General features: G+C 42.2%; 1 protein-coding gene across 15 annotated transcripts in view; it reads right to left on the bottom strand.

The window, feature by feature from the left end:
• Positions 1-27,256, bottom strand: part of Esrrg (estrogen-related receptor gamma) — a 606,376-nt gene that overhangs the window by 163,247 nt on the left and 415,873 nt on the right. For all 15 annotated transcript variants that reach the window (XM_011238916.3, XM_006497165.4, XM_011238917.3 and 12 more), the window contains one exon: positions 7,890-8,305. In XM_011238916.3, the coding sequence (XP_011237218.1) occupies positions 7,890-8,305 (416 nt within the window). The remainder of the gene's footprint in view (positions 1-7,889; positions 8,306-27,256) is intronic.

Here is a 27,256-nt window from a genome sequence, read left to right as displayed (position 1 = left end):
AATGAGGTACTAGGAGTTTCAAGGCAGCTGGGAGTGTAGCTCATCTTACATTTGCCTCCAAAGGGCCAAGACCCTTGGGTTCAGTCACTAATACCACAGAATGAAGTAAATGTGTCACTCGTGATTTTTAGAAGTCCCTCTCTGAATCCCTCACACCCCACACAACGGAGTTCTGATCAACTGACTCCCAACTGGAGCAGACGCTCTGAAAACTAGGCATCACAATGATACACACATTCAAGTGCCTTTCAGCACTGCAGTGTGTATACCATATTCCTAAAATACACACAGACAATACTATGTGTTCCTGCCTCTGGATGGGGGGTTTCTATTGTAAAACCAGAGAGGAAAAAACACAGTAAGGATCTTTGAGTTTTTATTTGCCAGCCCTAATCAAGCTGACCACGCATGGGGCATAGTGCTGTTGTACTGCTTACACTCAGGAGGATCAAGCTGACCATGCATGGGGCATAGTGCTGTTGTACTGCTTACACTCAGGAGGATCAAGCTGACCATGCATGGGGCATAGTGCTGTTGTACTGCTTACACTCAGGAGGCTGAGGCATGAGCACGGAGAGTTTGAGGCCAGCCGGAGCTACACAGTGAGAAGATTGCAACCTAATCTCTGAGAATCAGCACCGTGGCTTTACATAATCCAAAAAGCCAACATTTTAAATCAAGCATTAATTACTTTATCTTAATTTGCACTGATTCTGCTTCACTATCGTCTGCACATACATATGCTTACATGTAACCAAACTCGTATACACCATCACACATATGCATGTATATATGCACACAAACACAAATGGGAACATATACATGTATATATACAGATATATGTACCTGTACATATACACAGAGACACATATGTGCACATATACACATGTATGTATGTATGCATAGACATGTACCTATATGTTCACACATTTATTTATGTATATGTACATATAAACATAGGTGCACATATACATATACATACATATTCAAACATGCACATGTATGTATACACAGACATATGTACACACCTACTTGTGTCATAATGCTCATAGGTGAAAAGCCCATGCAGGGCTAAACCAGAAAGAAAAACACATAAACAAAGGAGATACTAAAAAAGTCTGATTCTGGAGAAAGTAAAAATGCTCACAAACCTGGTGTGATGATTTCGAAAACCATCAACACTGTGAGCTTAACATCTCTTTAAATAAAGGACACATACACAAGCTGGTTAGGAAATCCTCCAGTATGAACCTTATAGCTTAATGCAGCCTATCTACACAGTTGCCAGCAGCCGAGTTTGGGTCTAGATAGAATGTAGCCCAACTATGGCCAGGAAGTCCAATGGAGCCTTGCCCTTGTGCTATTATGATTCAGGCTTGAAGTACTTTTACTTTAAAACAAAACAAAACAAAACAAAACAAAACAAAACAAAACAAAACAAAACACACAGCTAAACAAGGAAAGCAAAGCAGTCAGTGCAGTGCAGGGCAGAGAAGATGTCCTTCCCACACACTCCCAGGAAGCTCACATTCTAAGCAATGTAACTTCAACTGTCTGGCCGTTTACTTGCAGAAGTCCGCTGACCAATGTCCTTCAACAGCCCAAGCAAGAGAACAGCTTCCCTGAGAGTCCGGGCAAACCCTGGGAAATGAACTTGTACCTGCTGGATCTCTGAGTCAAAGAGGGAGAAGGGCAAACTTCCCACCCGTATGGAAAGTCCACAATACTTTTACTAAGAAAAGAAACCCAGGACCGGCAAGGGATAAGGTAGGCATGAGATGGAATGTGTAATTTAGAATTTGCAACATTAATGCAATTCGAAACAGATTAGCCAGAATTAGAATCAACTGCAAGAAAAAGTGGAAAAGCCAATTAAACTTACCACAAAAACTAGTTCAAGTTCTAAGTTAAAGCAAATGAATTATAGGCAGCAATTCTGTTGAAATATTACTTCTGCCTTCAATTCTGCCTCCAAGCTGATTATCACACAGAGATTTATCAAGTCAATTCAGACACTCCTGTATTATTTTGGATTTTAATTGTAGAGCATAGCTGAGCTTTTAAGTTGACATATACTATAAAGTGGTTCGTAGGATACAGTCTCTTAGGACGTGAGTTCTGGTTTTCTCTATTGCTATAAACACTCTGGTCTAACTATGTTGTACATAGTGGTTAAAAAACAAAAACAGAAACAAGAAAACACACATTTCACATTTCTGCAAGACCTTCCTCCGGGTTCACAAAATCTGCTTCCACAAAGAGTCACATGAAATAATTCACAGGGCAGAAGCAGTTGACAGCACCAAATGCAGTCGCTAAGTGTCATTTCTCCTCAATGCAAGCCCTTCAAGCCAGTGTCTGAACTTCATGTTTAGGGTGTAGGGTAGGACTCTATCAATGCACTTTGTACCTAAGGCTGTGGACACTGGATAATGTGACTTTCTAATGAGGAATCTGTGAAGGGACCAAGGAGATGACATGGAACAATTGCTAGACAGCTTAGATGTTGAATACCTGTGACCCTCACTTTGCCTGGCAGGATGGCACAAGCCCAGCCACTTCTGAGTAACCGCACTGGGAAGACATCTTCTCCAAGTGGAACTGGACCAAATACTATGGCTGGTGTGGTGATTTGAATATGCTTGGCCCATGGAGTAGCACTACTAGGAGGTGTGGCCTTTTGGGAGTGGGTGTGGCCTTGTTGGAGGAAGTGTGTCACTGTGGGGTTAGGCTTTGAGAGCCTTCTCTTGGCTGCCTGGATGTCAGTCTTCTCCTTCTCCAGCTCTGTGTCTGCCTGGACACTCCCATGCTTCCCTGCCATGATACTAATGGCTAGAAGTAAAAACGTGTAAGCTACTCCCAAGTAAATGCTGTCCTTTATAAGAGTTGCCTTGGTTATAGTGTCTCTTCACAGCAATGAAACCCTAACTAAGACAGCTGGTGAGCACAAGTCACGAGGTGTGTTTCTGGTGGCTGGGCAGGTGTTTGGAGGAGGTTCTTGGACTTAGAGATGTTGAGCAAAGCTTTCAACACATGAATAGGACAAGATGGTGTGGCAGAGGTGGAAGGGAAAGTGGCTGTGCTAGATGTATCTTCCACTGCTACTTTGAGACACAAGCTCTCCAGGAGTTCCAAAATGAAAACTGCAGAACAGACCTCCCAGCCACTGGAAGTGTGTTTGGTCCAATAAGAAAATAGGACAGTTTATTCGGCCATAAATTCTGACATATGACCTTAACATATTTACACATGTGGGATGTTGTTTCTTTGGTTGCTAATGGTACTAGACTAGGCAGAGATTAAATATTTTGAGAATTAAATATGCCTTTGGGTCTGTGGTCTCTATAAAGCCTCACTGTTCAAATTAGAACCTGTTCCAACATATTTTCAACCCTTAAGCCCCACATTGAGGATGTGTGTGTGTGTGTGTGTGTGTGTGTGTGTGTGTGTGTGTGTGATTGAGGCTGTGTGTGTGTGTGTGTGTGTGTGTGTGTGTGTGTGTGAGAGAGAGAGAGAGAGAGAGAGAGAGAGAGAGAGATTTTGTTTTGTTTTGTTTTTTTCCACCACTAAGTTACTTGCTTTTGAGATTTGAGAGGCAAAAGGTAGGACCTTATGCATGCCAGGCAAGGGTGCAGCCCTGAGCTACTCCTAAGTGCTTTGCTTACAGATAGGATCCCACTACAGAGCCCAAGCTAGCCTTGAACTCACCTCCTCTCATTTCAGCTTCTCCAAGGGCTGGGACTAAAAGCATGTACCACTAGGCTCAGTGAAAAACTCAATGCTTAATGCAAGGTCCAAGATTCTGTTTCCTTTGTTTAATTTTCCCCATGTTTTGTTTAATTTGTCTGTGCCTCTCACACCTCAAAAGCAAGGCTATATAGCTAGCATCACGTCCTTTGGGGTTTTGTGTGTGTGTGTGGGGGGGGGGGGTTAGTTTGCCCATTTGTTCATTTTGGTTCAACTTTTTAAAACTACATTTTTACTTTAAAGATTATAATTGGTTTTATTTTCAGTTTTAGACTTGTGCTACATTTTATTCCGTAAAATAGGATGTGTTTTCTTGTACATCCTCTGAAATCTCACATTTATTACCCATCAGTAATCAAACTAAATCCACCAAGTAAGTCATCATCGTAGGAAGCAAGATTCTTCAGAGGCACAGCACACAGATTGGCTTTTGGATGCTCATGTCCATCAGGAAGTCACAGAGACCAGACCCAGACCCTGGTGGGGCAGAAGTCACACTTACATAATGTCCTGACCATCGGGGCTGTGAGACAGAAGAAGGCAGGCCTGGTTCTCAAGGGGAGTTATGTAATCTCTACTCCTTCCCTGAAGAGTTCACAGGGAGTGGAAGGCAACACTAATACCTGTCAATGATAATTTGCTTCGATGTTGCCCTGAGTCCACAGAGCCATACTCTGCCCCTTCCTTGTAGGAACACAGACATGTGGGGCTGTAATGTGCCTGAGCTCTTTCAACATCTTTGGAGTTTAGTCACTTTCCACTGTTTGGCCACAAAAAGGTGGGTCCGTTCCAATCTTCCTTACAATTACTGCCCTAATTATTACATTATACTTTCACAATTTAATCCCTTTATTTGCCTCACTGCCTTTTTGGGGCTAAGTGAGCGGCACAGTGTGAAGCCTGAGGAAGTGGCTAGCAGGGTAGCCTTACTGAGTGTGGCCCAGCTGCCAGCTCCAAGAACAGCCAGGTGGGCAAGACCAGAGTGCTAATCGGGACAGTGACATCTCTGTCTCCTGCTCAAAACCCTTGAAACTCACTCTCTCCAACGTGGAGGAAAATCCACCCTCTGCATCCATGCCAAGCATCATCCTGTGCCCTGCTCCTCTGAGCTCTGGGTAACGGCCGGCATCCTAAAGGGTAATCACACCCAGAACACTGGTGGCTCTGTGCCAGTGGCTGCCAGTGGCTGCCCAGTCAGTAACTATTCTGTCTACTACGTGAAAGTAATAGTCTATAAACAACAACTACTAGTATTCTTTTCCTCTGGCATATTCAGTCTCAATAAAGAACACTGAAGAGTAGTCTAATCCTCACTGCTACTCTAAGGAGCTGATGCTCTTCTAAGGTAAGGGAGTTGTATAGGAAGACTTCACCTAGACCCAATAGGATTTCCAGAAATGTTGAGAAGATGAAATTCTGGCCAGCACTCTGACAGGATTGTGAAGGCTCTGGAAATATTTGCTGGTAAATAGTATTGCTTTTCACCTTGAGAGTCTACTACCTGCATCAGCCTACCCTGTATTTGTTCATGCATCCTGGAACATGTCAAGTCAAGAGCTATCCAAATTTAGCAAAAATTTACTAGCAAATTAAATTTTATATACTCTGCAGTCCTGAGATTATAGTAATGTTGGCCAATGGCTTCTAAAACAAATCAAAGATTTGAGGTGTATTTATCTTTAATTTTTGCAATTATCAGTCAATAGGATGAAGATGTATTTGGCCCAGGTTCCCTAAAGAATACCCTTATGTGTTTGATTGCTGTCCCTGGAGGTGGTAAAAGAACTTGAATCCAGGGACTTGTCCATGCTAAGTCCTTGCTGGGTCACTGAGCCATACCCTCAACCTCTACATGTGACTTTGTATTTCATCTGTCCTTAAGCACTGCCCCTAAGATGGCACTAGGGATAGGTGCTTAAAAGATGATCTAGGGCTGGAGGATTTTAATAAGGAAAAAACAAAGCACAATCTTCTGACCCAGAAAATGGAAAGACGCAGCTGTTAGTGGTTAACGAGTTCCTGAATGCTCTACTTGGATGCATTTCTCTTCAAACCACAAGAGTCTATGGAAGTATCTGCTTCGTTATGTAATAGCCACGATGGCTTGAGCAGTGGATGCTTTCTAAAAGTTGTTCCAGGGCTGAAAGGTGTTTCAGTCTTGAACAGTCTATGCTTTTGAAAAATTGTCCAATCGAGCCTAGAGTTTTAGGCATGGTAAGCATGAGTCTGGAAACGAGCCTTATACTCAGCCGCCATATTGTTGTGCTGTCTGTAAACCCTGTGCTCTCAGCCAGTGAAGACATTGAAAGAAAGAACACGGATGAAAGGGGAAGGGATGTAGACTAACAATATAGCATGTTTTTAGCATGGACTTAGCATGGACTTAAAAGTTGGCTGCCATCCCTAGCACCCAGTGACAAACAGGACAAAAAACCAAGGGCTTCAAGTTACTCCACATGCAAAATGATACTCTAAAATCACTGTTTATTAAAATACGTCAAAAGTATCAGTGCTTAGCAAGCACCTTAAAAAACAAGGTACTATGACCATTAAGGGTTTGAATAATATGACTTTACTTGTGTTCGACAAAGAGCCTCAGATGTATGGTAAGATGCCAGTGGTAAATCAACATCAGTGTGATTCAAGGTAGCATTCTCCAACCTCTGCACCTAGGGGTCTTTGTGAACCCTAGAGTTCCAGGCTCACACCAGAGACTCTCATTGGGTTAGCCTAGTAGGAGGCTGAGGGTTTGCACTGCTAACCGATTCTTTGGTGATGCTGACAGTTCTGACACAGCCATCACACTCTGAGGACCACTGGTACATTCACACAGCCCAGGGCACTTACTCATCACCTTAACTCTACATTAAGAATCACCTAGGAAGCTGCCAAAAATCCCTTTGCCCTGACTGTACCCAAGAAAAATTAAGACAGATAATAGGGGCTCAGGCATTGGAAGAAATATTTAGGAATATTGTTTCCTGGAAATTCCAAATAATCAGAAAAAGCTTGAGAAATATGGATACATGAGAAGTTAGACTGTGTGTATAAGACTGGCTGCTGACCATATGTAAATTAGGAGCTGGGGGTGTGGCCCAATGGTAGAGCACATTCAGAAGACCTTGAGTTCAATCCCAGCATGGACATAGCATTTATGTGTCTGTCTTCCTGCCTATACTTATCTATCTGTCTGTCTGTCTATCTCTCTATCCTCTCTCTCTCTCTCTGCATGTGTGTGTGTGTGTGTGTGTGTGTGTGTGTGTGTGTGTGTGTGTGTGTGTGTGGTAGTATGAGCAGAATAATTAGTGTGCTTCAGACCCTTAATAAGTGATTATTCTTTTCTCCACACATGTAATTCAAAAAAGTAAAAACTAATTTTCTGAATATGAAGAAAATTATATATGTGTATATAAATATGCTAGGTTCTATATTTGTATATGACTAGTTTAAGGAAGAAGATATAAGTTTCAATCATTCAACATTTTGCACAGGAAGTAATGTTATTTCTAAATCTACAGATTTGTTAAGGTTTGGTTATGCATCACTGGTATTTGTTTGGAAGTATGTTTTATACTTAAATGCAATTTCCTTGGTATAATTTTTGCATGAGTCCATTCATAAACATATACCCAGCTACAAGGGAGAGATGTGGAGTTCATGATAAATATGTCAAGAGTGGTTATTTCTCAAACTGCAACCCTTGGACTGCCAGAACCAGCATTCTTGGCAGCTTTTGAGGATGCAAGTTTTCAGGGACCACCACAGGTCTAAGAACCAGAGATTCTGGAGAAAGAACACAGTAAACCACATGCTGGCGAGATCACCAAGGGCCTTTAAAACATAAGCAGTGTAGAGAAACATTGGTTTACATTTTATCACTTCCTAAAATCTATGAGAAATGGATGAACAGTCAACCTACTATGCACTGCTCAGCTCTTCTTCAGACCTACTATGCTCTCTGAAATGTCCTCATAATCATTGCCTACCAAGAGCTCCACAGTGAAACAGGAAGGGGCATGGTGAGCAGCTGGGGAGGGATTATTACATACATACATATCCATATATTTGTATTTTCTACACATGATATGAAATAGGAGAATGGGTCCCAGTGAAAAGAAATAGAGGAGTGGGGCAGCACTTACCTTGAATCGTCCTCTTGAAGAATGCCTTGCAGGCTTCACATGATGCAACCCCATAGTGGTACCCAGAGGCGATGTCGCCACACACTAAGCACAGTCTCTTGGGCATGGAGTTGAGCATATATTCACACTTGGTCTGGGGATCCTCTACGATGGTGCTGGAGCAGTCATCATACAGTTTCCGGACAGGCCCGCTGCCTCCCAGGATCGGAGCAGAGGGGTAGAGAGGTGGCGAGTCCAGTCCGTTCTGATGGCCATTCATGGTTGAACTGTAACTCCCACTGGCGTCGGAAGACCCACCAGGGCTGTGGTGGTTGACGCTGTCCGTCAGGGAGGCTGGGCTGGAGGGTTCCGTCTTGATGAAGGACGAACAGCTGGAATCAATGTGTCGATCTTTGTTTGACATTCTGCAGAGAAGCCTGAGAGTGAGGGGGAGACAAAGAGGGAGAGAGAGAAGGAGAGAGACTATCAAACTGAGTCCCAACAATGTAGACACAAAGACATGGCAGAGAGGAAGGAGAGCAGCATATTGGTATGTTAAAGGCATTGCTCTTTAAGAGTGCTTCCTAAGGGCTGAGACTACCCATCATTCACTCTCCAGTCAATATCTCTTGTTCTACAAGAAGGTAATCAGCATAAGGGCATGACAGGGTTACATCAAAGCTCCCAGACAGGCCATAAACAAAGGCTCTAAAGGGTCCAGTTGTTTTTATTTTATCTTTCTCTTGAAGAACCACTGACAATACTACCCTGGCTCTCCAGATTCTGAATTTATCAACAAAGCACTGGTGATTTGCAAAGTCCCTGTCGTCCCTCAAATTGCATTTATCTCCACTCTGTGTTCCACTCCACATCATGATACTGTGTTCATTTCTGTCATAAACAGAATCCAATTTTTCTTTTCTACCAAGCACAGATATTTTCAGGCCCCATACATAATGATGTCTTGTGAGTGCCAGCTCACCAGTGTCACAAAACGTAGTGGAAGATTGATAGCATGGATTAGTGAATAATCTGTGTGTGTGTGTGTGTGAGAGAGAGAGAGACAGAGAGAGAGAGAGAGATACAGAGACAGAGACAGAGACAGACAGAGACAGACAGAGACACAGATAGAGGCATTGAAAGACTCTCAGTAATTACCCTAGAGGGCACAGTACCTGTGAGTCAGGAAGTGTGAGACAGTCTATGCTGTAGCATCAGAAAGAATCTCATCGTTTTAGACAAATTAGATTTATGATGGGCCTCTCCTTGACTCCCCCTTAAGAGCATAAAAACTCCATAACCTTACGAAAGGCTCTGGGATGAGGTAACTCATCTAACAAACTATTTCTCTAACCTGGAAGAACCATGCCGCCCTCTCTCTCCATTGGCCCCATAAGTGGGTAGATTTCTATAAAGGTAATTAGATGCAAAGACGTAATTGGTCCTCTTGGCTTTCTGCCTCACCACACGTAAAGCCCCTCTTAGCCAAGCTTCTAAGAACCCTAGATGCTACTATGAAAAGGTGACAGTTGAGAAAGGGACTTAGATAATTGCTTCCCAGTGGAAAGTTGATTTATGGGGATCCAGCTGTGTGTGATGGTCATTCTCTAGAATTTGGGGGAGTAGTCACAGTATAACTGAATGGATGCAATTATCACTTTCACTATAAATCTAATGATATTTTATCACCGAACAAATTTCAGGCTCTCCTCCATGTCTCCCCCCCCCCCCACCCCCCCGGTCGTTTCAATCCCTTTTAGATAAAGGGAGGAAGCTATGGAATTTCCTATCAGAAATGTCTACCTAACTCTTCGAAGTGAGCAGTTTCAAAAACAAAGCACAAGGGCAGGACTTTACCTCTTCCTCAAATATCTTTCCCTGTGGGAACGTCTCTGTTTCTTGAAATGGAGCCATATGACCATGTGTGGAGAGAAGGAGAAAGCCACCCAAGGATCTCCTTGCATTCACTTATCCAATGGTACTGTCCCTTTCCCAAAAGCTAGGGGGAAAAAAAAAAAGATCCCCCTTGCCAGCCCTGGCTGCAGCATTCTCTCCCCCTGCATCTGCTTGTCCCTGTCACTGCTAATGAGCACTGTAATTAATAGATCTTTCTCCTTGTCCCCCTGCCTGCACTCTGAGCTAAGCATTCTCCTCAAGTCGGTGTTTGAAAGAAAGCAGGTTGGCTCGACTTAGAGCAGCCACACAACCTGACTTCCTTTTAATTTGCAGCTATTAAAATGGCAGTTCACTTATTACTGGACTGCTTGTCCATACATTATGATCTTGGGCTACCAGTTAGAAGTTATTGGCTACTAAACCATAGATGCTCTCTCTCCCCTTCTTTTCTCTCATAGCTTTGACAATTAACTCTTCCACTGCCTGCCCCCACAACCCTGTACTTTCTTTTTTTATTTTCCTGGTACCTCTTTTCAGTCCCCCAGTGAGAACCTGCTTTGAGCTACCTGGTCACAAAACATACCACCGTTCTCTATCAACTTAGTAATCACTCATCTCAATATTTGTCCCCCATGGGCTTATTTTTTTCTCCTATGTTTCTAAAATTTATAGATGACAACATTAAGGAACTGGGCCAGAAACTAACAGGGCAGCTATTTGCTAAGTCACTATTGTGTCCGACACACGATGGCATGTTGTTCAACCCTATCCATGAAAAATGAGGAAACCTTAGCTGGCTGTCTCTTTCAAAAATCTCCATCCATGCTTTACAGTAACCTGGATGCTAACAGGGAGTTGAGGGGTGCTGCTGTCAAGGAAGTCCCTGGAATGGAGACAGGATCTTCTAAATGGGATCTGGTCACTCCAGTCACAAACAAACCAGATTTGTGTTGCAGGTTGCATGAGGTCCTTTTCCAACATAAACTGCACCCTTAATTAATAACTTCTACCTGTTGGAAATGTGAATAAGGTTGTTCCTTAATCAGCTCTTCTGAAGTAGAATGAAGATTATAGAACGAGGAATTGGAAAAGGTGGCATCTGAACTCAGGTGTCATCCCAAGCTTTGGAGAAAAAGTGTATTGAGGCCAAAAGAGGTTTAGATAATGCCTGTCACCGTCTACAACAAGACTGAGGGCTGGAGAGATGGCTCGGTGCTAGGGTCATGTACTGCTCTTGCAGAAGTATGTAAGCTTGGATCCCAGAATCCTGCATATCTGGCTCCAAGGGATCCTACAGACCATCTGGCTGCTACAGACACTGCACTCACATGCACACAACATCCTACCATATACACATAATTAGTTATTTTTAGTTTAAAAGTATTTAAAACATACATGTCTGGGCCTGAGGGCACATACTTGTAACCGTCTGTGCTAGCAAAATTGAGAAGAGGGGACCACAAATTTAAGACTTGTCTTGCCTACAAACTGTGAGTTTTAGTCCAGCATATGCAATTTAGATGCTATCTCAAAACAGGAAATATAAGACCTGGAGAGACAGTGCTACTATAATTCAATCCCAGAATACATATTAAAGAAAAAAATCCCATAAAACAAAACTGCTGAGCATTGGTGGCATGTGTTTGTAATCCTAAGACTGAGGAAACAAAAACAGGGGGATGCTTGGGCCTCAATAGCCAGGAGCATAGCCCACTTGCCACATCCCAAGCTAGTGAGAGAATCTGTCTCAAAATTTCAGATAGATAGGTGGCAGATAGATAGATAGACACACACATACATATATACATACATACATACATACATACATACATACATACATACAAATAGATAAATAAATGATAGATAATACATAATACATACATATGATAGATAAATAGATGGATGATAGATGATAGATAGATGATAGATAGACACATAAGTGCCAGATAGATAGATAGATCCTTCCATACATACATATATACATACATAGATCTGACATAAATAGATGATACATACATATAGATAAATAGATATAGGATAGATTAATTGATTGATTGATTGATTGATTGAAGATAGATAGGTAGATAGATAGACATACAGACAGATAGATGTCATGCAGATAGGTAAATGATAGATGATAGATAGACAAACAGATGCCAGATAGATAGATAGATAGATAGATAGATAGATAGATAGATAGATAGATAGATAGATAGATAAAAAAACAGGAGGACAAGGAAGTGAAGGAAAAAAGGAAAAAGGAATAGAGTGGACTGCACCTAAGAGTGAACAAGCAAGGTTGTCTTGTGACCTCAACACACAGGATCACACACATGAGCACCTGTATATACATGAACACACACACCGCACACACAAATGCTCTCTCACATACAAATATACAAAACACACACACACAAGGTTGCAGGTGTAGCTCAGGAATGCTTGCCATGAGTTCAATTCCACTGCAGGTAAAAGCATAAATAAAAATAGCTAAGCCAGCAGGAGTACAGAGGGTACACACAGAGACTATCGGCTTTGGCTTCTCAGATAACTCCTGCTGGTCACCCGTAAACAAAAAGGAACAGAACGCCCCCACCCTGGCTGCTGATCCACCCTGTTGAGTGACGCCCAAACAGAATCCCCCAAAGAGCACAGTTGTCTCCTAACCGCTGCTGAGCGCATTACACCGAACACCTCCTAGACGCCATTACATTATAACCTAAAATCGCAGCCAGTCTTAATTCTCCGGCTCTTGGTCTCTGAAATTCTACAGCTCTATTATTCAAGCCTGAAATATTCACAACTATCTATAAATTCAATTGTCAGCTGGTGGGTTTTATTCTAGACTTCACTTCAATCTAAAATTAGAGGCACTAAAATTCACATTAACTCTAAGAGGAATGTACTGAATAAGACTTTATTTCAAAAGAACACCTTTTTGTCAGAAAGAGCCGTTTTCAAGATGATGGCTTTATCTGTAGCCAAAGTGAATAAGCCCAGTGTCTCACATTGTGCTGTCAATGCAGAAATTTCAGGTCACATTGGATTAATATAAAAAAAAAAGGTCTAAATTTAGTAAAGAATTATGAATAGAAATAACGTGTCAAAATGTGTAGGAAATATTTATTTTAAAGCCTCAGTACAGTTTACATTTATTTTATTATTTTAGGTGAGAAGATTGGACAAGGAAGAGGGAGGAACAGTTTTCAAAAACCCTGGGAATGGATCATAGGGGAAATATCAAGAAAAACACTGAGGAGCCTGGGGAGGTAGCTGAGCGGTGGAGGGCTAGTCTAGTGTCCTGGATTTGATCTTCAGAACTAATCTTTTTTTTTTTTTTAATGAAAATGAGATTTTTAAATAAGGAACAAAATTTGAGGAATTTAACCATGTCCCTGGAACATAAGGACTTTACAAACCACTTGCAATATGGATTAAGACATCTAACCAGTAATCCCAATTATCACTCTTTGATATTGGGATACTTCTCAGCCTTGTCTAGGTAGGGGTCTGCAGGTTATTATTATATATTTTATACAACTTATAATTAGATAGAGCATGGTATGTTTGTAATTATGTATACATTAGTTAGATTATATAAATGATTATATAAATGATTTTGATGTTAGGTATTAAAGATTAGGAAAACCAGGCTGCTTAGTAAATGAACTGTTTCATTAACTATGGTGCACATTTGTGCACAGATAGAGAGACGGTGGAAAAAAGACAAGAATCAATTAAAGTTGCTGCTGTAGGGGAAACAAGAGGACAATGTGAGTTAATATTCAATTTGTATTATAATTATCAAGATAATTGTTTCTAGCAATTTTACCCAGCTCCAGGTAACGTGTAAGCTTGAATGAGGGGTAGAAGTTTGAGTTTCCACACATTCATGTCCCCATGCAGGGTCATCTATGTTGCAAAGAAAGGATTCATGCTCGGAAGACAACTGTGTTTGTTAAAGGATGATACCCGATTTTTTTCCAGTGATATTAATTAGTTTTATCCAAGTCCTCAAGTTTTGAGTTCTTTTCTAAAGATCTGTTAAATGTTATGTCTCTGGGTGTTTTCCATGCATGCATTATGTGTTCTATGTGCGTGCTCAGTGCCTGCAGAGACCAGGAGTGGGTGTCAGATTCCCTGGAACTGGAGTCACAGGCAGTCGTAAGTCAATATGTGGGTGCTGAGAACCCAATCCAGGCCCTCTGCAAGCATATGCTTCACTGCTGAGCCATCTCTCCAGCCCTCTACCATGACATTTTAACTTATTACATTTATGTGCACGTGTGCGCGCGCGCACTCGCGCGCGCGCGCGTGTGTGTGTGTGTGTGTGTGTGTGTCTGTCTGTCTGTCTGTCTGTCTGTCTGTCTGTGTGTCTGTGTGCATGTAAGGGCACATGTGTAAGGTCTGGGGATAGCTTGTTTATTCTTATGCAGTGCAGGTTCTAGAGAGAAAACTCGGGTCATTGCTGCAAACACCTTTATACCCTGATCCACCTCCCTAGCCCCAAACACGAGTCTCTGATGCCTCCGCTTCTTGCTTTGCTCTGCGTATTTGGTTTTCCGTCTGTTTGTTCATTTGTTTGTTTTGAAACAGGATCTTGTGCTCTAGCCCAGGCTGGCCTGGGACTGTGATTTACTGAGCACCTCGGTGTCCTTAGTACCGAGAACAGAAAAACAGCTATACTTTATCAAGATAATTTTGCACAAAATTTGATTACATTTCCTACTCATGAAAGAAAAAAAAATAAAATAAAGCCAAAAACAAATTTTAAAAGGCTCATAAGCCTGTAATTCCTGCTGTTGAGAGTTGAAGCTGGGGAACACGAGCTGCAAGCTATCCTGGTCTATGTTTCCAAGATGTTTTCTCAAGGAAAGGAAAACCAAGAAAAATGCTAATACTAATATACTAATTAATACTAATACTAATAAGAAGGTTCATGTTTCTCATAGGAAATGTGTAGCTGTCCCCCTGCCTCATCTTGATTATCACAGCCAGACCAGATGTGAACTTGTCTTATATGCACACCAGTGGCAGATTCATAGGCTACCTGAAATGTAGTGTCAGTGTCAGTTACCCGAAGACTCTACCACTTTGCTTCTCTTTGAGTTATCCTAGAGGTTCTGAATAGGACTCTGCCATCATTACTATTCAAACCATTTTAAAAACATCTCTCCTACTTTGTGTGCATGAGAACACAGACACCAGACACAGGGCACGTTTACCAATGACTCACAGGAAGGTATCACTGTCAGAAAGGAGGGTGACATGGCTGTTGTGGGATCACCACCTATTCTACTTACAAGTGAACAAGAGATCTGGTCGGTTTTCTACCTTCTGAACTCATCAGAGAAAATACAGAAGTACGTTTGTTTAAGAGAAGAACCAAGCTCTCTTCGTAGCCTATAGCTACTTTTTCTTAATGCTTTTAGAAGAAGGTCCCTCCAGTGACAGGCTGCCTAGCCAGTGACCCCAGCCTGGCTCCCCTGGCAGCCTGAGTTACAACTTCAAGCAATACTTTACAATGTGCCCCCACCCGACTCCCCCCAACTAATTGCACTTTGTAAAGTGGCGAGATGTGAATCACTTACTCAGGAAACGGGGCTCCAGCTGCTATTGTTGATTGAATGGAGATTCTGAAGAAAGGGAAGCAGGCGCATGAAGTGTCATGTCAGAAATCAACGGTGCAACGTGTGATTTGAGAAAACATGACTACTTTGGAGAGACAGGGTGTCATTATGGCTTCACGGTAATACGGTGCTTTGACAACTGCTGTGTCTAACATACCATCATTGCATTAAGGTACACTGGCTTAGTTGGGGAAGAAAGAGAGAGGGGCCTTTTCTTTTAATAGGAAAGATCTTCAGGTCTGCCTGGTTAACCAGAGAGAGGATCACTGTTTGTTGCTGGAGAATCATAAATCCTGACCCAGGTGCTCACAAAGACAAAAACCACACGGACAACAGACACACATACCTGCATGTGATTGTGAAAAGGGTGGCCCGTTTACCAGCACGGATTTCTCATAGCATGATTGGATCAGTCGTTCAGTGATGCAGTTTCCTTGAGTGAGTAGCCTGTGCATATAGTCCAGGAGACTCTTTAACTCAACCCATCCCAAGAAAGTGACCTGGATATGTAGCCTGGGGATAAGGACACAGCTCCCCCAGGGAGAAAATAAGCTGGGGCCCTATGTGATCAGAAAGCTCTCTCATCTCTGCAGGGAGCTTCCCAACTCACCCAAAATGGGGGAAGAGAAATCTAGAAGACATGAAGTGGGGGTTTCGCCTCTTGTCTAAACGGTGCTTTTCCCATGCACTCTAGACTTCAAACAGAACAACATAACCTGAAATTCAACGGTCTCGTTCCCTCTCCTGATACCGAGTTATTCAGCTATCATGGTTTAAGCTCTAGTGATCCTCGAGTCTCAGATTATTTTCCAACATTCAAAGTCCCATCCAGTGGACAGTGGGGCTGTTCTTGCTGCAACAGCTACCACAAAGGACGATGGGGGAGTGTTCCTTTTCAGTCCTGAACGGCTGGAGAGATGGCAAGGGAAATGCAATGGGAAGACCACACAACCTCACAAGAGATGGACACACTGTAAGTATGTAGTGGTCGCTGTAGAAATACCAGCATCCATTTTCTATGTCACGGACCCAAACACCACTGCTATCAGCCTTCTTGACATCCAGACCAGATATTTATTTATTCATTTGTTGATCAACTTTTACATTTTTTTTACATGCATACATGATTTGCCTGCATGTATGTGTGTGCCACACGCCTGGGGTTCACAGAGGCCAGAAGAGGTCTGACATCTGGGTGCTGAAACTGTTCCTAACTGTTATGCCATCTCTCCAGTCCCTCAATTTTATTTTTCAGGACAAGGTCTCATGTAGTCCATGCTGACCTTGAACTTTCTGTGTAGTTGAGGCTAGCCTTGAACTCCTGATCCTATTGCTTCTGGATTTTTTAATGTTGGGATGGCAGACCTTTACCACCACCATCACTTGCTTTTGGCGTAGGGAACCCCTCTTACTTCCATACTGCTTGGTGACGTAGTCTGCTTCCTGGTTGGTGAGCCTCAGGAATGAGGAACAGGGAAGGTGCTGTGACGTCACCTGTGTTGTACGTCATGTATGGTTCCTGTGCTTAAGGCTTTCATCTGACTCACATGTCCTTAGTAGTTTGATTTATCTTTAGCTTGTGTTCTTGGACCTATTTCAACCTGGGAGTGAGTGTTTCTTGTTTATAGCTTCTAGATACAGCAAGAGAGCAAATCAATAGAACTGTTAGATGCATAGTCATGCTAGCTAATCGCATACATGAAGTTTCCCATAATTAACTGTCTGAGATTTTCTTTAATATAATGGGCACTCATGTAACACAGACAGTTTATATGAACCACGATTCTACTTAAAACTCCAGCTAATCACCTACGTTGGCTTTGAAGGAAGTACTCTCTCCCACTGCCAACTCCAAATCAATTCTTATGACATTACTTTATAACTAACATGATACTTAACTGATGATGGCTATTAACTATTATGCAGAATCACATTCAAGTCCTGGAAATAGTGTGTGGTTGGGGGTACCATTTAAACAAAATTCTGCCATGAAGTCAATACTATTGAGATAAATTAAGTGTTTTAACAAGTGTATATATTTGTTCTTAATGCAGGTTAATTAACTATGTCCTTGAAGCTGCTCATAGACATGATACCTGTAGATCTTAACGACCTTTTAAAGTGTCTCATCAGACCCTCAATATGTGATATACACTGGAAAACAATCATTTTATCTCAAGGAATAATCTTATTTTACACAAATTAGTCTCCAGGAAACTGGAAGACCAAGGAGCAGGAGGGCTTTAGAATAGAGTAGCCTACTGTCAAGTAAGTGTCTCAGGGTAAACTGGGTCACCAGCCCCAGGGTAGAGAGAAACAGCCCTGGGCATCGGGTGGGGACAATCACTAAAAATGACAGTTCTCAGATGGAAAGGTTACATACGGTAAATCATCAGAATGAAGCTTATAATGTACTGAATCTAACGCTTGCTCCGTCTTAGAGATTTACTACGCCATGAGCAGACTCCCTCCGTAGCAAGGAAAGAAAGAGCCAACTGCTTCTACAAATCTTCTATTTTTCAAACAGAAATATGGATCAATAAAGTTTGCTCATGTTTAGACAATTCTGTCTTCTAGCAGTCAAGAAATACACAGCAGGGAAGTCTAGACAACTGAGAACTGACAGCTAAATGAAGACCTTCTCGTGAGTCTCACTGGAGAAGAAACAAACAGACGTTCTACTCATAGGAAGTCTGTACACACTGATCTTTACAGATGACAGTTCAATATGGATGCTCTGCACACACACTCCAATGATGGAGTTCACAAGTCAAACCCAGGTCAATGAAAGCTCTGCTAACTGAATGTCCCTTCCTATTCTCTTGGCTACAATGAAACAGGGAAGACGAATTCTATCAGGAGGCACCCTTTTCTTATTAATAAAATATTTTCCTAAAGCAGTGACAATTTCCCACCGAGCAGCTACCTCCAGGGAAACAGGACATATACTTAGATTGGGGGGGGGGGGCGACACAAACCTATTCAGAACCAGGATGAATTGTAGTAGTAAGACAATCTGAATGTGGAGAAGGAATTATTTAAAAAGATGGTTGCTTTAGCACATATGAAAACTCCTATATTCGGGAAGAGTTGCAATACAACCAGAGATGCATATCACACATCTGCTGCCTTCGACTCTATTTATACTTTTAAGGTGGTCGCTTAGTCTGCAAGTCAACATCTGGATCAAAGAGCAGCTGGTCTCAGGCTATCAGACTAGTTGGTATCAGGTGTGGTCCAGGTGAAGCCCAATGGGGTGGGGGTGGGGGTGGGGGTGGGGTGGGGGTGGGATCGGCTAATTATTCATTTGGAGACTGCCTCTGAATCAAACATCTCCTTGAGCTGCCTGCTTCAAAGAGCCTGTGAAGCTGAAGCACCCAGGCCCCACTTGCAGGCCCCACAAAGCAGCAGAGTTGTTACCTCTATTTAATGCAGGCCATAGACGTGACCACGGATTTGTTCTGCAGCCTGGTGGGCTTTGCAAAAAGGGATTTACTCTGCACCAGGCAGGCCAAGAGAAGCCATCAAAGAGCAGGGTTCAGATCAGAGGGACTCTTGTGCTGTCTGTCACATCCAAAGGGCCAAACACTAGCATGCAAAGGACTTTCTAAATCTTATTTGTCACTCAAAATACCTGATTTTTTTTTTTTTAAGAACTGTCTTTAGCAGAATTCTCTGGGCCTGTTTAGAGCCCCGGGCATGTCAGTATTGGACTCAGTAGGAGAGAGTGGGTCTAGCTGAGCACTTGACTTTGTTACCCATTGCCACGGTACCTACCATGTGGACACTGTTTCCTCACTTGTACAGTGACAAGTGTCACCTGTATGCTTCCCTAGATTTCTTGTAGTTCTTCAAGAGAAAAAAAAATGCATTGGGGGTGCTGGAGAGATGGCTCAGTGGTTAAGAGCACTGGCTGCTCTTCCGCAGGTCCTGAGTTCAATTCCCAGCAACCACATGGTGGCTCACAGTCATCTGTAATGGGACCCAATGGCCAATTCTGGTGTGTCTGAAGACAACAGTGTACTCATATATATTAAATAGATAGATAGATTAGATAGATAGATAGATAGATAGATAGATAGATAGATCTTTTTAAAAAAAAATGCATTGGAGTCCACTAACACCATACTCATAGTGCCTCCAAGTAGACCCTGAGGGCAAGGGCTGTCATAAAAGCACATGTACACAGTTAACACTGAGACATTAAGACCCTGTGTGTGTGTGTGTGTGTGTGTGTGTGTGTGTGTTAACAAAGAACCATCAGAAACACTTGTCTCATCACAGTGCAGCTGTAGACATCACATTCAGCCTTAATTCGCAACCTTCCTAATGCTGTGACCCTTTAACACAGTTCCTCAGGCGGTGGTTGACCCCCAAACATACAATTATTTCCGTTCCTACTTCATAACTGTAATTTTGCTAGTGCTGTTATGAATCATAATCTAAGTATCTGATATGCAGGATATCTGACATAAGACCCCCATAAAGGGTCGTTCAATCACCCAAAGAAGTCGCAACCCATAGGTTGAGGACCACTGACATTCAGAGAAGGCCATTTCCCTGGTGAGCCCAGGACAGAGCATTGACCATCTGAGGTGGACTGGGCAGCCAGCTTCTTGGTGTGCCCCTAGAAATGACTCTCTTCTTTGCTCATTCTTCCCAAGGTGGGAGGTGCTGGCGGAAAGGGCAATTCCCTGCAATCAGTGTTTAAGTGGTTGTTTGCCCCAGTGTGTGAAGCCATGCTGTCAGCGAGCAGCAGGGAGCCTTTGAGTTGTTACTACGTTTGATTTGACTGCCAGTAGGAAGCACTGTCTCTACCAACTGCTGGCAGCCCCCTTGGCTGCCGCAGATCCTCTCTTCATTTCTGCAGATTGTTTTGGCCTGTGGTTTGGGCTCCCCTTTTCTGTTTTCCTTTTTTTTGGGGGGGGGGGGATAGGTAGAGAGGCCAAATATCACATGGATTTGCAAGAGGCAATCCTGGGACTGGTCTCTTGAGTGCAGCAGCCCCCAGTGGTCCGTGCAGACCTGATCCGCACAATTTGTTTACTATTTCCAGCCATATAGAGGTCCTAAGTCTGAACACCATATTCTAATTCTGATGTCCTGGGTCTGCACAGGTCAATTCAGAAGAGGCTGGTTATGGGCACTGCACCCAAGTCTGTGACTTGGTAAGTTTTCATTTACCTGATTGGGAAGGCAGCCTGTATCACTCACTTTTATTATTATTATTATTTTGTTAAGATATTGCTATGTTTAAGGATTGCTTCCAAAAACTTTCTTTCAATTTTTAATTTTTTTTCTAATTGGGAAACTTTACTATGCCACACCAACATCTTTCTCCTTAAAATAAACATTTTAGTCAGGAGATGGGGAGAGAGGAAGATCTGGAAAGACGGTCACCCAAATGAGACCACGAAACAGACATAGGGAAATTGATTATTTAAGTAAATTAAAAACAATTAAAAAAAAAAGAAAACCAAAGATGATTGTTCATTAATGCTTTTGGTCAATAGGATTCTCAAGGAAAGAGTCTCAAAGAATGACTCTGACAATTCTAAAAATGAATAACATTTTTGGAAAACCATAAAAACATGTATGAATCAAAAGAGTGGGGGAGAGAGAAAATAAATCCCCTCAGAGACATTAGGAAATACAGAATTGAAAGAAAAAGTAATTAACACTAAAGAGCTAAAACTGTAATTAAGCAAAATTTCATTAAGAAGAGGCAGGTGAGCCCTGATTTCTAAAGAGGCAAAGGTACCGAAATTGAGGCAGGTTTCCACACGGAGCAGGAAAGCCGTGTCTTTAACCAGATCAAATTCTTGAAATTGGCTGTCAAGACAGAATTGCTGTGATTTATACCCGTCTATCAAGTGCTCGGAAGGGAGACCCGGGGAACAGAAGCAAGCTGCTGCCACGGCCGTTCGCAAAGAACCTTTAATTTCCACAACACCATCTGTTACCAAATCTGATCCACAGCCTCCTTTAATCTGGTTTACTTCCATAACACTAATTCTTTCCCAACCTTTATGAACATGAAAAAGAAGCAAAGCTCTGGGTTGTTGGTGGTGAGTAAGAAATTGAATATTACAGAGTAAGGTGTTAAGGCTCAGTGAGTTACAGGAAGCGCTTTTTTTTTTTTCCATTAAGATGTATTCCTGAGAAAGGGATTTGTTTTCTGCCAATCCTGAGATATGAAATTGTTCATATTTGGGGTGGAAAAAAATGATGATATAAAAGCAGGCTGGGGACATGAAAGCAGAGGTTGTCATAAAACACAACTGTTGTCAAGTTTAGTCACTTTCAGAACTGGCTATAAAATCACTTTGTCATGGTCGTCACATCTAGAAAGCCTGAAATTGTATTTTTGTTAAGGAAATTTCAAGAGGATGATGTATATATTTAGGGAGAATACTGAAGGGCAGAAATCAAAACCTTGGAGAAGTGGAAGTGGGAAAAAGTGTATATCTTAAGGAAATACAGACACACACGGGCCTTTCTCTAGCTGAGCTGCTCTCAGCGAGCGTTTGTGATTCACCAAGGCTCCGACCCTTCACCAGGATAAAAACCAGCACACAATAATGAGCCTGCCGAGCTATAAAATTATAAAGTGCTTTCTGCATCAGAGAAAGATTAAACTATGCTCAGTAAAGATTTAGTGTTAAATGCATTTTATTGCTTCCTAAGTCTGTGAAAATTTGTTATCTCTAAAGGCAATACTACATAAAGACCCATGGGCGCGCATTACAAAATGAAGGGGAAAGTGTGCTTTGAATACCAGGCTGATTTTGATTATGCTTCTAGTCGCTGCGCTCACTGCCTAATTCTATTAGCAACAGAAGAAACGCCAGTTCTTCCTGTAACCTTGTGTTTTAGAACACTAACGGTGTCACGTGACAGACACATCACCCGGAGTGTCAATGAATATCCTCCAAGAATGTGATTTTTAAGAACATTTATATTGATCCTTGGTATGATTACCACTCACAAATACATTTCTGTAGAGAAGGCTTTGAATAAAGGCTGCCCACAATCTGGTATTACCTTAAATCCCAACACTTTAAAAATCCTCATCTGTGATGTAAAAGGCGTGCTTTCAGGGGGGAATATTCTTATTTTATGGTTGCAGTTATAGAATGAGCTAGATAGATCATACCAATAAAGATCTTTATTTTTAAGCAACAAGAGATTTTGAAGATAAACATTTTTAGATGCTAAAATACAAACTAACATGAAACCAGAAAAAAAAATGCTTACACACAAACATCACAGATATATACAAACACACACATATACATACATATTTGCACATATATATGGGGGAGATTTATCACGGATTAATGATTGTAAAGTGATGCTATACAAGACAGCTGTTATAAGTAAGGAATATGGTAATTTTGACATTACAAAGGTTTTAATAGTTCTACTAGAAAAATAAATTTTAGCTTCTTTGCAAGCATGCAAGTGCTAAAAAAAAAATCTATGGACAAAAAACACCAAGTGCAGATGTTTATGTTGATAAACTGGAAAATGATTGCATAAATCATATGACCTCTTCAAAAAAAAGTTTAGAAGATTCAAGTGAAGGGGATACCACATCACAACTGTGCTCTCAAATATTTGGTAAGAAGTATAAAACTCCATAACCAAATGTGTGTCATGAGAGTGCACAGCAGAAAAGAGAGTCCCATGACTGCGGAACAAATTGTGTTACATTTATACATATATATGCATTTATATACAGACACATACATACATATTCATATGTGTATATAGGTACCTAGTCACACTCAAAGACACACATGCATATTTATGAATACACATGACACACACATGTTCATATTCACACACATAAACACACAGACACAGGTACATACTTATATGCACATGCATGTACTCTCACATATGTTCACATCCTAGCACAAATACACATGTGCACACACATAAATGCACACCTAGAGGATTCCATGTCAACAGTATAAGACAGGAACTGGGATCAAAGATTCTGGGATAGTTGATCTTCAAAGCAAAACTGGCTAAAGAAGCAGAGACCTGAAGCTGTGCTGTGAACTGGGTCTGGGCAGTGCTACAGCACCAGAAGCTCTGCATCCTGACAGTCTGCTGTGTCCCGCCGCTGCGGGTGGATTTGCTGAGGAAGACAGGAAGCTGGAGGCTGGCTGGGTGTGACCTAAGTCACATTTGCCATTGTACAGATACACGTTTTGCTGTATCTAAGTTTACCGTCATACGGGTTATCTAAGCAAAGGTTTAAACAATGAGTTAAGTGTAATGACTTTGAAGGACCACAAGTCTCCATCGGTTTCCATGACCTGGAACAAGTCTTTTTGCCTTATTTACTTTTGAGACAAGGTTTCATGCTGTAGCCTAGGCTGGCATCAAACTCACAATCCTCCTGCCTCAGCTTCTTGGGTGAAGAGATATCAGGTGTACACCATCAGGCCCACCTCTGTGACAGCTCTTAGATACACATCAGGATGCATTCCCCAAGGACTGGCATTCCCCAAGGACTCCCAGAGCTATAGCAAAATCAAGATCAAGGGGCAGAGGTCCAGTTCTTAGGCCTTTTTAAAAACATGGACCCTCAATGAATAATTAATTCTCTATTGGTTTAAATAACATCTTTTAAATCTTTTTCTGTAATCTGTTTTGAAACTATAAAATGTTTGTTATCACCAACATAAAATAATTGCCAATACCTGCTTCAGGTTTTGGCAGTAAATAAAATACACATGACTTCCTTCCCTGCTTCCCTAACACCCGGCCCATGAGAAAGTCAAAACATTGTATGTGAATGAGAATAGGAACAGGTGAGCTTTAAAGACTGGCTTGGGAGTCAGGTATGGTGGCACACGCCTTTAATCCCAACACTCAGGAGGGTCTTATAGAGGAGTATCTGTGAGTTCAAGGTCAACCTGGTCTACATAGAGTTCTCCAGGGTGGTCAAGCCTATATAGGAAGACCTTGGCACTGTGCTGTCTTAGAAGACCAGCTTAGTGCTACATGCTTGTAGTCCAGGAACTTGGGAAATGAAGTCAAGAGGATAGGGAGTTCAAGGGCAGCCTCACCTACACAGTAAGTTTTAGGCAAGTCTGGGCAACATGATAAGATTGTATCTCAAACAAATAACAAACCGAAACAAACAAACAAAAGCCTGCTTTGTTTGGATTTTACAGTAAGGAAGATGTAAATGGGAGACAGAATAAACCCAAACTTATTGTGAATTGGGAAGTGGAAATAAGAACAAAGAGTCCAGCCCGGTGTCACAGGCCTATAATCACATCTCTTCGAGCGCTGAAGCAGGAGGATGGGCTACAATCTTCAAGGGTAGCCTATGCTACAGAGCGAGTTCAAGTCCAGCCTGGGCAACTTAGACCTCTGAAAACTAAAAAGTAAATTTGAAGCTGGGGTAACAGCTCAGCGGTAGAGTGGTTGCTTAGTTTGGAGGATGAAAGAGCTAGGGAAAAGGGGAGAGAGAAAAAAGGGAGAGGAAAGGAAGGAGGGAGGGAGGGAGAGACAGGAAGGGGAGGGGGAGGGAGAGAGGAAGGAGGGAAGGAAGGAGGGAGGGAGAGGAAGGAGAAGGGGAGGGAAAGAGGAAGGAGGGAAGGAAGGAGGGAGGGAGGGCTGAGGGAATAAAGGAAAATGACTATATATTTTAAAGAGTATCTTCATAAAGCGTGAGTGGGTGAAATGACTCAATTTGAATAAATGTCTAGTTTTACAAATGTACCTGAAAGACTATTTACATTGTAACATAAACAAATTTTATAAGAATTCAGTCCTTATTCTGCCAGAGGTGTTTCAGGTGGCAGCACCTGTGTGTCCCTGCAGGCAGAAGAAGGAGCCTGTCCCTCTCAACATTGTCCCTCCCTCCCTCCCTCCCTGTCTCCCTCCCTCCCTCCCTCCCTCCCTCCCTCCCCCCCTCCCCCCCTGTCTCCCTGTCTCCCTGTCTCCCTCCTTCCTTCTCCTCTCCCTCTCCCCTTTTTCTCTCTCCCCTTCTCCCCAGCTCTCTGGGTGCCTGTCACCTAGTAGGCATCTTGGCTTTAACATGGACAAACATAGAGGCTACACTGGTAATGCTCTTGCCAGGCAAGCATGATAACCAGAGTTCAAATTCCCAGTTCCCACATAAATGCCAGCAAGATTGACCAAATTGCCCAGCTCTGGGTTGAAGTGAGAGACACTGCTTCAATATGTAATCAAGGAAGACACCCACGTCAACCTCTGGCCTACGTGGACCCACATGTTCCTGCACATACATTTGAACATGCATAAGTATACATTCACATACCACATGCAACATACATACCCCAAACTCTATTATTTTTCTCATACATACTACTCCTATGTCTACACATCTACTTAAGAACAACTGTCCATTCAATATTGTTTTTCCTTTTAGTTTCACTCTATTCCTGAGTTGCAAACAAATGCATTGATAAATCCATTAAGCTAGAGTTCGACCTAAATTAAAGTGTTCTTCACACAATGTGAGACAGAATAAGACTCTCAGGAATCTATGAGATAGAACACTAAGCACAGGAAATGCCATTTTTATATCTCCTTAGAGCACAGTCTGCTAGTTAAGAGGTTACCATATTGGGCAAAACTGTACTGCACTGCCAAAATTTCTAATCAGAAGGTCTGGTTTGGCATTCGCCAACACAGTTCTTTACCCTACATGGTTCTGCCATGCCAGTTACAAGACTTGGTTGCCAAATCTGTAAAATGGAACATGTATCACACACTGTGGAAAGAGTAAACGAGCGTCCTTTGTAGACACAATGTTGAATCCCGTGGCTCTCAAGGAGGAAGGACTAGAGCAAGAACTTTAGGAAGGGAGGCTGACCTGTTGATGGGTTCTGAGGGAGGGAGGAGGGGTCGTAGAGGATACTCAGAAGCGATTTGGAATGAGCCCAGTGAGTTGAGAAAAGGCATGAGGAACAGAGTCCCATGTCCACTCCAATCATATTTTAGACCTACAATGTGACAGAAGAAACCTAGGCGGTCTTCTGATCTCACGGCACCTGAAACCCCAAATGTGTAGCCATTCTGACAGGTCAACCCTGAGATGCACCCAAGGCAAGCTGAGGTAAAACCACTGACAAACAGAAGCCAGGTGCCCTGGCCCAGCAGAGGAGAGCTTGTCCAGCATTTCACACCCACAGCGGGGGTCATCCTGGCAGGGAGGGGTGACCTTCTAGTGACCCACAAGTAATATTCAATAGTCAGGTTGAAATCTCTTTGAAAGGTTTTTGAATTATTATATTTTTATTCAAGCAGTCTACAAGTCAAACATCCCATAATGGAGCCATTCTTTATGGTACCTGTGTGTAAAGGCTCCTTGCCTATGACCACATACATACATAAAAATAGATGCGGGAGGAGGGAGGGGGGGACATTTGGGATAGCATTGGAAATGTAATTGAGGAAAATACATAATAAAAAAAATAGACGCAGAACTCGAAACATGCAGAGAAATGAATGGCTGTGAATCTGTCTTTCCAGAAGGCATGTGGCATTCCTGAAGTGAGGTTTTGTTGTGTTTTGTTTGTAGGTGATGGGGCCTTAGGACTGCCACATGCCAGGCAAGGCCTGTGCCAGTGAACTCCTCCCAGTCCTTCTTTCCTTTCTTCCTTTCTGTCTGCCTTTCTTTCTTCCTTTCTTCCTTCCTTCTTTTCTTTTCTTTTCTTTTCTCTTTCTTTCTCTTTCTTTCTTTCTTTCTTTCTTTCTTTCTTTCTTTCTTTCTTTCTTTCTTTCTTTCTTTCTTTCTTCTCCCCCACACCTCCCCTCTCTCCAGAGTCTTACTGGTGGCCCTAGCAAGCCTGGAACTTCTTTTCTCTT

The sequence above is a fragment of the Mus musculus genome, chromosome 1, assembly GCF_000001635.26.
Source record: "Mus musculus strain C57BL/6J chromosome 1, GRCm38.p6 C57BL/6J".
NCBI lineage: Eukaryota > Metazoa > Chordata > Mammalia > Rodentia > Muridae > Mus > Mus musculus.
Note: the sequence above shows the minus strand (reverse complement) of the source record. Positions and strands in the feature narration are given on the sequence as shown.